Source organism: Barbus barbus (assembly GCF_936440315.1).
Source record: "Barbus barbus genome assembly, chromosome: 11".
Taxonomy (NCBI): domain Eukaryota; kingdom Metazoa; phylum Chordata; class Actinopteri; order Cypriniformes; family Cyprinidae; genus Barbus; species Barbus barbus.
In genome coordinates, this window is record NC_136739.1 from 20,840,920 (window position 1) to 20,856,445 (window position 15,526).

Sequence of the window (15,526 nt, forward strand, 5' to 3'; positions counted from 1 at the left end):
ACTACTAAGAAAACCAATTCATAAAAAATCTATTTTATTTTATTTTATAATATTCATCTTTAATATAATTTTAACCAGTTAAATTAACAGAATAAACATAATTTAGTAAATAAAGCAAAACAAGCAAGAACAACACTACTTTACTTACTTCTACTTTTAGTCATTTAGCAGACGCTTTTATCCAAAGCGACTTACAAATAAGAAAAAGTAACTAAAACTAAAAGTTAAAACTCTGTAAATACTATGGAAACTAATGAATAAAGTTCATGAAATGCAATTTGGTTAGTCATAATTATAATTTTACTAGTATGCATTTTTACCAATAAAAATAAGTTGCAAAAATTTAGATTTGAATAAAAATGTAACTGAAGAGCTCTTTAATTACAATGTTTATCATTTTGTTAATCATACGACTGGTAAAAAAATTATTTGAATTCTAGATATGTGAGCCTGGGATTTTTACTAGTCAAAATTGAATTATGCATCTGTTCACCTGGAATTGGCATCAAAATTGCATTATAGATATCATCAATGTGAACCATTACTAGTCAAATTGCATTACAGACATCTAATTGGAGTTTTGACTAGTCTAAATTACATTATGACTTATAACACCAGGGGCATTAAAAGACGGAACAGAGCTGTCAGTAGCAACACAAAACAGCAGGCACACCACAGGTTGCACTTACCCTGCACATCATGTTTGATTGCAGTGCGTACGTGTTTCTCAAAAATCTCTATCAACCCTGAGGTTTCCATTTTCCAGCCCTCTCAACATCAACCAACCTTCACCATCAGGGCTGAACAGCCAGCAGTGAGCTTGTGAACACTAACCATGCTCTTATGATCTCTTCAGGGGAAAGCAGCCGCTCTGTGGCACTGGTGGCCCACTAGAAACACTGTTATGCTGTTGAATAATGATAACCTTTTGAGAAATGTCAAGTGTTACCAGTACAGTACATCTCTATCACTTAGATATTATGTTGTGCCTGATATTGTTCTTACAGGTCAGAACAGACCGCGTTGCCAATTTCCAGTAATAGCGGTCTCACCATGGAAACATAACGCTTGTTCAGTGCTGTGAAAAGCTGCACAAAAAAAATATTAGTGTCTCTTTGAGCAGTCCCTAAATGTTGTAGATACAACAAAACTCTGTTTCAACAAAAAAGTTACAGGGTTCAGACAGAGGCCTTCATGGGTCCAGTGCATCTCTTATTGACAAGGTGAGCTTGTACCTTCTGAGTACAGTTTTATTCAAGCCATTCTCACTCCCAATGCGCCAAATACTGTTGCTTGTGTAAGAGCTCTGCCAGACGCCAAAGGGGTCTGCATCTTTATAGTAATATCGCTGATAACCACGATAAACATTTGTTGTCAAAACACTGACAGAAAGGGCACAAGATGATTTTCTCACAAAATCCTGATTTAAAATATGTCCACACTTTGAAAAACACTGTATTATATAATTGACTATTACACATTGTTCTGTGTATTTGATCAGCTGCATCTGTATCTAAAAAAGTAGGGGATGGTGATATTTATGGGTCTATATTTTGTTTATAATTAAGAAGAGTTATATTTTCTAATTATTTCATTTAAATTAAAAAGGTTTAAGTGTATAAATAATTTAAATAAAAAAAGTATTTTTTTATTATTATTATTTACTTCTGGTCTATATTTGATAAAAGTTTATTTTTATGATGACCAACCCAAAACAAATAAGATTGCAAGACAATTTCAAAATTGCTAATACTTTTAGAAGTTAAAACTAAATTATTATTTAGACCCATCATAACCAATTAGAGACTATTTTTTAAGACCCTGTTGCATGCAAATTGCCATTGTATCTACAATTTCTATGGTCTTTTGTCTTTTGACCTGGAAAAACATTCAAGTTTAACTTCTTAATTTTCTTCTGTTCTTTCAAAACTCAATGTCACCTTCAATCATTTTCCAACTATCTCTCATTCTCTCCGGAAGTCTCCTCCTCCTCTCTATGGTCCCCTCTCTGTTCATCATTATTAGCGAAAGTATTCAATTAGCCCTAGGGCAGATGAGTAAACACTAACAGTCCTCTAAATAATAGTAATTATCTATAAACCTTCAATTAGCTGTGCTATGACGCCATACGCAATGGTATCATTACCAATTACCGTAAGAAAAAAATGCCAAGGGAATTTACTATAGTAAGAGTTTACTCGACACCACAAAATTAATTGCGGAATAAGTTGAGCAGCCAATAATGCTGGAAATAATAACTTCCAAAAGGTCAGCATAAAATGTTGACAAAGCTATCTAAGTGTAAACGTAAGGCTACAAAGCACAGGGGATGTCAATGATGATGGATGAATACGAAACTTGAAGACTAATGCAATTTTTCTTAAACAAAGCAGTTTGGAGTTGCTCCACAGCTTAGAGGCAGTGCTGCAAAAAGGCAGACATATTCTGCGAGAGGCGGTGTTACAATACTGTCAGCTGCACTGCAGCAAAAATTACACAGCACAACCTCCAGTAGCTCAGATCCCTGAGTAGACTGCTGGAAAAAGAGAAAGGAGAGAGAGAGAGAGAGAGAGAGAGAGAGAGAGAGAGAGAGAGAGAGAGAGAGAGAGAGAGAGATCTTCTACTCGCACACATACAGTCAAGCTGAGAGACAACTGTTCGCTTTCACAGGTTATTCATACTGTTGCAATCCAAACAGCACTACAGTCACCCGCATGGTAAGCCTGACAGCTAGCACAAGCAAAGCTAGCACTAGCCACAGGCTAGGTTAGAGCTAATATATATCAAATAACATTCAGTGCGACTTTTGCACGCAGTAGGCTATTTCAACACAAAAGTCTGTGTCTTATTCACTGACACAATTAAGGTTGAGCTATTAAGTGGAATTAAATTTTTAAAAAGTGTTTGTGTTCATTTTCTATTGATTATGGCATTACGATAGTTATCAAATGATCATCCAGTGATGGAGAAACGTTAAAACTGGCCATATATCCAAAGCTATCGTGTAACCAAGCACACTTTCTGTGTTTTAAAAAGCCAAAACTGGTACCTGGATTGCAGTCCCTGAAAAAAAGTATGTCAGGTCACAGTAGTCTGCTGCATCCTTCATAACCCAGTACTAAGTACAGCCCACAAGAACACATGTAACACATGGGGTGCTATAGTGATGTACACATCTGGGATAGTAACTGAAAAATTGAGAGCCTATCACTATTGTGTCATTGAAAAATGAAGACTCTAAACCATCAGGTTGCACCTGAAGAGTGGAAAGCATACTGCATCCCGCTGGAGATATCAAAGAGCTCTTTGCAATGTGGATCCAAACAAACAGCAAAAGAAAACAATAATATAAAATAATACATGGTATAACGAGATTGCATCATTTCAAGCTTCTATTTTCATGGGTAGAAAGAAGAAAAGCTCTCTTTCAGAGAAAACACTCCGTCAGCACAGTCACTCCAACATTAAACTGAAACAATGTCTGGCTTTGAAAATGAGATATAACTCATCACCTATTTATAATCCACTATCCATCCTCTTGGAGTTGGTAAGAACCATTATGGTGGTATAAGCCGTCACAGACTTTAATGTCTAGAACATGTGTTGCAAATTGTAAGGCTTACATAAATATGTGATTCCGCACTATGTTGCATTCTGAAATGTAATGCAGGTTTTGCAACACAAGCATGTGCTGCATTCTCACCACAAGGGGCAAGACACCACAGCAGGCATTAGCGTAAACTGTTTTCTACAGTCAGTTTTCTCTTTTTTAGGTCAACCACTGTCATGCCACAGCAACATTTTGGGCAGTTTTTCAAACATTCACATCTGCGTTTGAGTGCCTGGCCTAAGAATGAAAGCAAATCGCCAAATGCATGTAGTGTGGGGGGAGGGTCACTCCAAAATCAACGCTGTCTGTATCACAAGAGAAGTGGCGTATGGTTAGGAGTCACTATCAAGCTTCTCGTGGGTGATTCGCATTGATGACTACATAAGGAAACCCAGACGGGTTGCCGAGAAGGAGGAAAGTCTGTGAGCAGTTCTGACAGATGAAAAGATCTGGCTGGTGCAGAGGAGTTGTTTGATTTCAACAGGGTGCAGCAACCATTTCAACAAAAGGAAAAATAAGGTCACACAAAAATCATACAATCTACGGATATTTTTCTGTTAGTGTAGCACAGCTGTTGTATAGGTCTACGCTGTGCCGATTTAGGGGTTTTCCAGCTTATTAGAATGTTGATAGAGGGAAAAAAATGTCAATCTCACACATGACTGTTTACATCACCACTACTATGGCTCAACTTTGCTCAGTTATATCAGTATATAAAAGGTACTATTTTCAAGAAGGCTATGTAAGTGCAAGCTCCATGTGCTACTAAATTACTTCATTATCATGTGGCCTGAATAGACACAAGCCTGCTGTAACAAATATACAGGACCTATTCAGTCAATGTGATTACCACAAATTACATTTCAAAGGAAATGATGTACCAAACCATTAAGCACGAGGACATAGCCAAAACAAATAAAAAATTATAAATAAATCTCATATTTGAGGCATCTGATCAGGCATCTTCTCTGGTCAGGTTAATGAAACTGTACAGGCAGTTTAGTATTTGTGTAGACAGATACTACTGAATATAACATACTGAATATGTTATTTGAACATTTTCTTGACACATGAAATTAATGGGTTAGTATTTCCATTTTTGAAAACAGATTATTACAAATTTTGACAATTTCTGCGTTACTCTCAGGATATGGGTAAATTTCTGAATTTATGTAACAGCTCCCTTTTAACCCCACAGGAAGTTGAATTGGAAATAGAATTGGAGTGAATGAATTGCAACTTAATTGCAATTCAGAGAAATTCAACACAAAAAAGAATATTCATTAGTCTAACACAAGATTTGCAAATTCTGCCTATTTGTTCCCTCATATATGTAGAAAAAAAAATTCTCTAAATAGCTTTTTTTTTTGTTGTTTTTTTTAGTTATATAGCTCGACACTTTCCACCACATTATTTTCATATAACTTCAAACAAATAAATATTGGCATATATAAATTATAGCATTATAAAGTAGGGCTACAGACATTGAAATTCTGACTGATGAATTATTTTCAAGTTATTACTGATGCTAAAATGTTACGTTATTTAAAAAAAAAAACAAAAAAAAACAATAAAAACTAAAATCAGTTATTTTAAATATTACAAATAAAACAAGGCATAGCAACATTATAATGTATATTATGATTGAAAAATGGATGTTCAGGATGTTGTTATTAAATTTAGTTCAAATAATGTTTTTAAAGATTAACATTAATGCATGTTAGATGACAGGAAAGATCATCTAAATAGAAAAATAGAGGAAATAGGGATACAGAATGAAATATCCAAAATTTAAAAAATGTGTAACATTGGCCAGTAACTAATATGGTGCCAATATATTGTGCATCCTTAAACTTTTGTGTTTTTCATGATCCATAAAATGTCATAAAAAGAATGAAACAAATGATACAGTATACTGGAATATAAAAAATACATCAAATATTTCTGGAAATACACCATTTGATAAAATGTTTACAGGTAATTTATACTCAAAATTAAATCAGTTTTATTCTATTTAAAATTTTCTTTAAATTATAATTACAGTTCTCCATTTTGTGTGCTTCCTCAGTTCAAATTGTATGAAAATAGTTTTTAAAAGGTTTTTAACAACCCTGCTTACTGCAGCATCTCAGAGCACAAACACGGTCACAATCACAGAATCACTGTGTGACAAAAACATTTCTTGTTCGTATCATTCATTTTAATTTGATTCTCTATCATAAAGTGTGATCTGTGTTACTCTGAGCGAAAGCCTATCGCTTTATATGAATCCATGTCCTGGAGCATGAAGAAGCTTGGTGTGCACAAAAATCAGAGCACTGTACCGGATAATGACTGGAGCTCATGCTCAGTCATGTGACCTGGACTCCAGAGCTGAAATAGTGCTGAGATGTGTCCTGGGTAAAACAGAGACAGGTTCAACTGCATAATTACCTATCCCACTACAGTAGCCCAAGACATGGAAGACTGCAGAAACACTAGTACTGGGAACCTGGGACCCTCTAAATTGCCACATGATTTATTGAGGCAGTCTGAAACATGCTGTTACAAGCCATGTGAGAACGATTCACTTTAATCAGTGGGGATCATTTTTGACAACATAAAAAAAAAGGTTGAGCACACCTTTCTTAGAGTTGCGATATATGGTTATACTGTATGTGCATGCAATGACGATGATTTATTCCTGCTGCATGTGATATGAATGCATCACAGAATCTCAGCAGACAGAATAAAGGCGCGACTTTCACAGATCATTTATCCTTGAAATTATATTGTTAAATATGACTCCAGAGCAATACCTCCTGATGAAATCAATTTGATAGCTTAATAGTTAAAGGGGAAATATTACGACTTATAAGTAACAGCAAATTGAATGCATTCAATAAAAGTACAACACAGATTTATGTCTTCTGGAAACCTTAACGATACTTGGAACTAAAGCATAAACATGAATGTAATCTAAATTACAGCCTTACTAAATGTAAAGTAAATACGGTAATAAATTAATGTTTTAACACCATTTAACATGAGAGCTATTTGTAATACATTTGCAAAATTTATTATGCCGTGAAGTAATAATAAAAAATTCAACAGTTAGATTATGTTTTAGGTCTTAATAAAGTCACTGGTAATTTGTGTGAAGCTTTCTGCTGAATAATTATTTCATAGGAAACATTATTCTTTTTGTGCAAAAATATTATTAAAATCAGAATATTTCTTATAAACTAAGAGAGAGAGGTATTTGAATCCACATGAAAGTATGATGCTATGATCCCACATGTTGCACTTATGATATATAGACAATGGCACACATACTTATCCAGACTCTTGTTTAACCCTTGAACACTGATGGATGCAAGTACAGAGAGCACTTGCTTTGTCCTCTGAGGGTATCAAGGCTAATGCCACCTTCCAGGGCAGCCGGCCAAGAGCAATCAAACTCTGCCTGCTTTGCTGTGCCGTGTTTCGCTGCAGCATGGAGCCACAGGAGCAACTTGATGGCAGCTTTATGTAAATGTCCACTGCGTCTAATGTGTTGCAGAGGGGCCATGGTCCAGCCTTGTTTTAATTGGACTGCTCTATATGTAAAGTTTATTCCATTAATAGGGCCAGAGAGAAACATGAGACCAGCCATGAATATTATCGGCAAGCACAGCTTTGAGTGGAAGACGCACTTTTGGAGACTAAGAACAACTCTTTAACCCTGAAGCATGCTGCAAATGCAGCAATCAGTTACATCAGACAACTCTGGGCTATTTTAGCAAAATATCTCAAAAAGTAGGACTAACGCTAACGTTTCATTACATTGACACAATGGAATTAAAACTGCTGTTGTCGTCGTGACAAAAAAAGGCACTGTATAATTTTTTTTAGCTCTTTTCTAATTAGTATGTTTTGCAATATAGTAGATTTCAAATATTACTCCAACAGCAACAATGTTTTCTGCACAAACATGAGAATTGCATGAAGCAAATATACTTCAGCAATTTTCAGATATTACACAACCCAGCAAGATCTTTTTTACCCCTTTAGTGCAAAGTGAGCAGTAAAGACATTCACTAACAAAGAGGTGATGCTGACAAGGCTATGGACTAAAAGAAAAAGAAACATTTGAAATAGCATAAACCACTAGTTTACTAATAGAAAAACAATGCTGACATAGCTATGAACTACAGAAAAAGAAACAGTTTATGGGCCAGTAGTTTGGGAGAGTGATGAACAGTGAGAACAGGATTCATTGTGCCACTATGAGAAGAAACCCAGCTGTGCTTTACCAATTATGACATACTCACTGTCTGCAATGTTTCCCGGGTGATTCTTCATTTAGAGGCAATTGACTACTTGAAACCTTGAAAAATGAATCTTCTTCATCACATGATAAGATCATGACCTTCACTTTAATGTGTGGTGGTGTGGATTTTTCCACATGGTGTGTGATGATAATGAGTTTTCGATTTTGAGAGAAACATTTGGGCAAAACTTGGACTTGCTAACACAAGAGGTAAACTAGCAGCCAGTTAACTATTAAACTTAACAGTTAACTGTTTAAATTCTCAAACTCTGGCTAACTCTGCTTTTTAAAAGTTAAAAGGTAGGAGACCACCCCAAAAAAGTGAGATATTGGCAAATTGAATATTCCCGGCCTCTTAAAAAATTGAAAAAATAATTAAAGAGACACAACAGACCTTAGTCTGGGTAGCGCCAAATAAATTCTGATAGGAATGAAAACGAGGCAAAGGGATAGGAGTACAGTGTGATCAATGGATTGTACTGTTGTTTAAAAACATACCAATTATTCAGCTGACGAAACGTCTTTCTGAAAAAAACTTGCAGCAGACAAAAACAGTTTTACGTGATCTAGGACCTTGATACAGTGCATGCTATAGTAAAGACTGGAAGTCTATCCCTCACAACCTCATTTTCATCAACATTAAATGCAATATGACATTTGACCTGATTAATGTCTATAGAAGGTTATTTATTTACAGCTATTAGAATGACTGTTCATTAAAAAAATCCTCTTATTCCTCTTAAAAAATCCTCTTATGTCTACATAAAATGAACTTGTAAAGTTCAGGGTATAATTTACAAAATTTGCATTTACTCTATTGCTGACAAAAAAAAGTAACTAATCTGCCACAGATAATATAAAAAGGGCTTATACAAAGATCACATGGCTAAACAAAGTCTTTTCTAAAACATTATCTTAGCAAACACTTAAACACTTTTCAAGATTTAATTTTTCCCCTACTAAAGTATTGTAGCTGTATAACTAGACAAACGCTGCCTGAAGCATTACCAAGATGGCCACTAAAAAAGGACAATCAGGATTCCACTACTAAGAACCAACGTGCATGAAGATGGTTAACAAGATGTTAGGAAGTCTTCTAAATCAAACAGAGTTTATGCCAGGAGAACCTCTGTACGATAGACTTTAGATAGACTTAATAACTGAACTAAATGGCTATACAGATCTGTCCCGCTGGCATCATATTCCACTGCACTGATCTAAATTTAGAGGAAACTACTTCAAAACTTGAGCTTTCCAAGCTACTCATAATATAAAGCAGTGCCTAATTGCTCAAGTTTCCTTTATTTTTCTACTAAAAACTGGTGACTCAGAAAGGTTTTTTCCCCACTTAGTTGAAATGAACAAATCAATTCACTAAAATTAATCAGACTTCACAACAACACTTGAGAGAGAACATTCAAGACTGTTTCTGATTATTTCCTTAGCTCACTTGTGTACAATGTAGTGTAACAAATATGACTAAGTATGCTAGTAAGAAAAAAACAACGACTACAATACACAAAAGACAAATTGTTTTGAGCTACTGTCACACTAACAATGTTGTTAGATTAGAAGCATTGTTGGCAAGTTGCTGTATTGTTTGTTGCTAATAAGTATTCCACTACAACTGCAGTATCCAACTGTTGCATATTGCCCAGTCACATTGCTAGCTGACACGTTGCATTGCTGTGCATTTGCATAAAGTTGAACTCTGCTCAACTTTGGTGCCTTGCCAATGGTCACATATGTCGTCTCAAATCTGTCACTGAAAATGAATGACGCCTGGTCACTTTGTTGCTGTAAATTACTGTCAGTGTAAATACCCTGAACAGGCCATTTGACAGCATCCATACCACTAAAGCCCTCTAGTCACTCGTCAGTAACACCCCCTTTAACCTAGTCAAGAGTCCCTGATTAATGCAACAGGCAAGAGGTAGATAGTTAGTCTGTTGAGAGGGAATCACAAAGGAAATAATTAAGAAGCTAAAAAACAAGTACTAACATACACAAAATAGCCTACTACACAAATACAATACTTTGAACTGCACTTCAGCAACTCACTGCAGCACATTACAGTGAAATATTTATTTTGTGAACATTTAGGAGATATGAGATGTGATAACAGGGTGTAATATGTTAAGAGAAAAAGCAGAGGCCTTGGTAGATAAGGCAGCACAAGCTGTAGTTTTGTAAACGGGATTGTAATTTTGAAAGTGCACTAATGGCAGCACTGCAGAGCATCTAGACAGTCAAGGGCACCTTTACCTGCACTGGACATCACTGTATGAAAAGGATAGTTATATGGATGAGGGTCAGATTGGCAGCCAAAGTGAAAGAGTATCGATTACAGCAGAAGCCTAGATTTGATTTTGCTTGTAATTTAGTTGGATGTACAGAAAAGCATAAAGTGCTTTCTAGCCAGTATTTGTAGGATGTGACTCAAGATTCGAGCTGACATGGAAATATCAAGGCATTAGCACATTTCTTAGCCGTTCAAACTACACACAGTCAAAAAAATTCAAAATGCTCCGACAGAGTTTCAACAATAAGCACAGTGGTAGAAACGAGGTAAGTGGACTATCAAGGTAATCATATTTATACTGCGTTGTGTCCAAACAGACATCTACAAGTGATCCCTTGCATGTAAATCTGAGTCCAAACTAGCCATGAAGGTAACGAGCAAAAGTACAGTTACCTGGTTTCTACTTCTGCAGCGCTGAGCTGTACAGCCCAACTTACAGTTAAATCCATGTGCAGTTTATTATACATAAAATATGTTCAGTAATTTCACTTTAAGTTTGTATACACAAATTACTTTTACCTGAAAACTTGTTGCATAACACTTGATTAATAAATGGTGTTAAGCATCAGTAGATACTATAAATCATACACTACTGTTAAAACATTTGAACAGTAGGCAGTCTTTTTTTTAAGTAATAATACTTTTATTCAGCAAGGATGCATTAAATTGATCAAAAGTGACAGTAAAGACATCTATAATGTTACAAAAGATCTCTATTTAAAATAAATTATGTTCTTTCGAACTTTCTTTTACTCAAAGGGTTTCAAAAAAGTAGTTTCCACAAAGCTATTATGCAGCACAACTGTTTTCAACATTGACATGAATAAGTAATGTTTCTTGTGCACCAAATCAGCATTAGAATGATTTTTAATGTGACACTGAAGACTTCAGCTTCCATCACATCACATATGAATTAAAGGACGGGCCCAAGTCATATCTATGGAACAAGCAATTGTACAAACATAGGCATGGACTATTGAGACAATTGTAGCAATACCTAAGCAACCACCCTCTACTCTGCAGTAGTAACCACATAGCGACAAAATAAAAATCGCTCAGAGCATCTTAGCAACTACTTAGTCATGCTCAAGCAATCACCCACAACACCCTAACATCATAAATGCAAATTCTGCACAGGTAAGAACCTCCAAAAAAAACTTTTTTTTTTCTCCCCATTACATACCCTAAGGCCTATAAAGCACAAAATAAGCTAACTGTTTACCTTAAAGCAAAATATTCACTCATTGTATGTGTGACAAAGATGGTGTTTATAATGTAATTCTTGTGTTTCCTCTATGAGCCACATTTTTTAATTTTAAATGGAGAAAGAAACGGCCCTGACAAACATGAAATTTCCATTATGAGTTATTACTGCCGCTGTTTTGACCACAGTGGATTAGTAGGTAGCAGACAATTTGGGCTTTTAAGGAGGGTTTGTGGAAGCTTTGATCAAAAGAACAAAAAAACGAAGGATGGCTTACAGCAAGACTGGACCGCTATCTCAGATTGTACTGATAGTCAGTGAGTGTCCACACAATGAGACATATAATACATCCATCCCACAATAAACAGAGTTATAAACTAGAGGAACAGCCAGATAAATGGACTAATGCATCATACTGTTTAATTCAGCAACTGGATATCACATTATTTCCACACACACACACAAAGTGTTTCGGTGCAATTTCATGCATAAACTAAAGATAACTCAAACAGTCTTAATTCTTGGATTGACTTAAGGGTGTATGATAAAAAAAATTATTTTCTGGGTGAACTATGCCTTTAAAAGTCTCAGTAGTTGGTACAGTCTGAACTGAATGTGTGTATGTTTCTTTGACTCTGCAAGTTGTGATGCAGAAACATGCAGGAAAAAAGTTTGTGTGTGTGTGCGCGTGTGCAAGCTCTCTCATTTAATATTATTTCACCACCAGAAGTCACAACAGGATCCAGTCTGCCAATTCTGCACAGAAGAATGATCTAACAGCATTATGACAAACTATTCTATAAATAAATGCCATCTGAGAACAGATTGTCTATGTGAAGGCGAATCCTATGAGTCTTCTACTCTCATAAACTAAAAACTAAGCTGCAGTCATTACAGGCATTCCTGAATGAAAGGTTATATGTGGCCCTTCACTTGCATCCCGAGGGAGAAAGTTCTGTAACGCCACACAGATTCCAGAAGGTTGAGAACCAACCTGTGTTTACCTCAGTCCTACAGCATCAGCAAACACAAACCTTCATTGCAATCCACATTGCCAAGTGCAAGACTTTGTCTCTGCCAGGAAAACATTAGCCAACACAAGGCTATCAGAAAGTGGCATCTGCTGGAACAGAAGGCAGCCATTGAAACCACTCTTTAAAACTCTGGAAAAACGTTGCCTGACTTCTCCCTAAAAAAAGAACCAGAATCATCAAGGGAACGTTGCATATAAGAAGGTGCTAAATGATATGACTGAGATGTTGAATACAACACAACTAAACTACAGTGATTACACTTCATGCAGCCCCTGCTGCATGTTGTGTTTCCAAAAATACAGTCTGTGTGCTGTAGACTATAACCAGCAGGCCCCGGTAGCACTCTGCTCTCTTCATTAATGTTATGCAGCTAAGACCGTAATAGCCATGGTAAACTAATCAAAAACCTCAAGCTTTGCTACTTCTAATCACTGACAGAGTAAAGAAAATGATGGTTTCATTTCACTACGAACGCGTCACCCTGGACATTACTGCTAAAGAGAGACAATCACTGCTGGCTGTGATTAAACTTTGGCCCTAAACTGTATTTTACAGTAACAGGTTTCATTTGAATAGAGATTTGCTTGATAAATTTGCTCTTCACTTATCTGTGTAACCATTAAAATGTCTGCAGGATTTAATCGAATCAATTTATGTGTGATATTTTGGACATTGTTAGGTCTTTTCAATCAAAAAGCCAAAAAAAATGTTCTCAAAAGTTGGTGGATCAAACTTATCAAACGTTGTCACGGCACATTGATGCTTTTGGAATATACAACGATGTGCTATGGTACTATAATAAAAGCAATTACAGTGTCAAGAATGACAGAGCGTCCATTAAACTACAATGTAAAAATGTGTCATATCAGCATGGGAAAACTGCTATGATCTACTACGCTGCAGTGTCAACGTCTAGGAAAGAAGGTGTATACATCAACTTAGGACTCCCACCCGTCCCCTCACGCTCTGCACAGTTTTCCTTTGTGTCCGTATTTGTCAACAGCTTTGTTAAATTAAAACTGCGCAAGTGTGCCCTGCAGACCGCCTTGTTGTGATTTGTTTTTGGGAAATGTATGTCGAACAAACTGAACTGTATCCATCATGTTAAGAATCAACAGGGTAGCTGTACGCATGTTTGACTGGAATAAACTGCAAGCTAATGATCTCCTAATGAAGAGAAAGAGACAAATGACATGAGGTCTTTGCACCGCACATAATCACGTAAGAATACATGCTGCACACGAAAGCCAGAGAGCAGCATCACTTTAAGTGATGCAGGACTGAGAAGGATGCTGCAGCATCCCTGAAATGAACCCAAAAGCCTGTTTCACACACACATTCGGCCCGAGTAAGACTGTTTGACCTGTCTTAACACTACATACCTGTGGGATTTAGTTGAAAAAAGTTGAATGTTAAAGCGTTTGGCTGTAATATCTGTGATTGGTCTCACCACTAGAGCTTAAGTTATCCTCAGCTTGCCTGCATTCACTGACTTGCTGCACAAATTTGACTGCAGATCAGCACACACAGAGGGGAAGAAGACGCAATGGCTCTTACCACTTGGGTTCTTGTTCTTCTTAAGACTCTTGCCACAAAGACACTGCAGCATATGCGTTCCTTTGCTGAAAATGTTCCAAAGAAACCACATTGATTTGGGCGAGGAGCGATCCAACAGCTTAGACACCCTGATAAAGAACAGATCCCTGCGGTTGCATAATAATAAGAACACAATGGGATGCTCAGTTTTCCAGTAGTATCATAGAAAAATATGTATTACTATCCAAGCGTCTTCATGCAAGAGGTAAAATATTCTCTTTAGACCTGGCAAAACAAAGGTATTCTTCTAAGTAATAAAGGTTGGTCGGTCATAAAAATAGATACTCTATAAATTGCATGTGCTGCAGAGGGGGAACGTGCAGCCCGTTATAAACTAACGTGAAAGACACGGCGGATCTTTGCGTTCCCTGTTAGTTCATCACTCAAATGAAGGGTCGATGGATGTGCACGGCATCAGAAGCCTGGAGGGGATGCATCCCATTTAAAAGCAGCGATACCTCCGAGCAAAGCGCACATTTCCAGCATCAGCTAAGTGTTTCTCAGGGAAGTCTTCCTAAAACCTGCTGCTGCTGCTGCTGTTGCTTCTGCTGTTGCTGCTGCTGCTGGTCAGTAATATCCATGAGCTTTCATCAATGTGAAAGCACTGCACTCATGCTGATGCTGAGGATGCGGTTGGAGTGCGGCTTGGTGTTTCACCTGTGCATTACTGATCCCGTTGCCTCCCGAAAAGTATCTCGCACGTATTCCTCTTTGCCTTGGACCTGTGTTGGATATAGACAAGAAGGAGGAGGGGTTGAATTGAAAGATTGCCTTTCCATTACGTAAAACACGTGGTTTGGGCTCTGGCATATCACTGACGCTTTCGGCATTTCGGCATAGAGTAGGAAATCCGATGCATTTTATCGAATCGGTTCGTTCGAATGGCTCTTTTCGGTGTAGCGGTTCGTTTGAATCATCGCTCGCATTTTACGCACTTGCAGCAGTAAATATTTGCCTATTATCAGTATGTTCTCGATTACATTTGATAAATTAAGGTGTTGTGGTAAGTGTGTTTTAGTTTAAAAACTGTGTATCCTATCAGTATGATTCCACCATAATTGAAAACCTGTGTGTTTGTTTCGCCAGATATATTTTTCCCACATTCAAATCTGCTTAATAAATCGAAAAAGACCTTACAGTTTTACTCTCAAAATTATTTACAAACGTTTCGTGAATGAAATCGGTTCCTCTGAAGGGTTTCAACAGACCTGTTTGAGTCACTGCTCAAAAGTGTTTCACAAGCGGAATTTTACGTTTCCAGTCAATGGATATTTGGATAAACCACTATTATGTTAAGTAGCCTACTTGTAGAAATTTGTAGAATGTAGAAATATTCTAGAAGGAAGAAAACTGTATGCTGTTGCTGTGGGTATCACGTCTTTTCTTGCAGCCTCTGGCGACAAAATTGGCCTAAGCTCTTAAAAAAATAAAGGTTCTAAAAGGTTGTTTTCGTTGAAATGCCACAGAACAAACATTCAGTGAGCAGTTC

General features: G+C 36.8%; 1 protein-coding gene across 3 annotated transcripts in view; it reads right to left on the bottom strand.

Moving 5' to 3' along the window:
- The window catches only part of LOC306877371 (fibroblast growth factor 14), a 165,916-nt gene extending 151,155 nt beyond the window's left edge, over nt 1-14,761 (bottom strand). Inside the window, exon 1 of one of the 3 annotated variants that reach the window (XM_079429101.1) lies at nt 690-875. In XM_079429101.1, coding sequence (XP_079285227.1) covers nt 690-759 — 70 coding nt within the window. In that variant the 5' untranslated portion in view covers nt 760-875. Of the gene's footprint in view, nt 1-689; nt 876-13,998 lie in introns of those variants that run through there. The other 2 variants (XM_079429102.1, XM_079429104.1) reach the window with 2 other exon arrangements.
- Nucleotides 14,762-15,526: the final 765 nt, after the last annotated feature.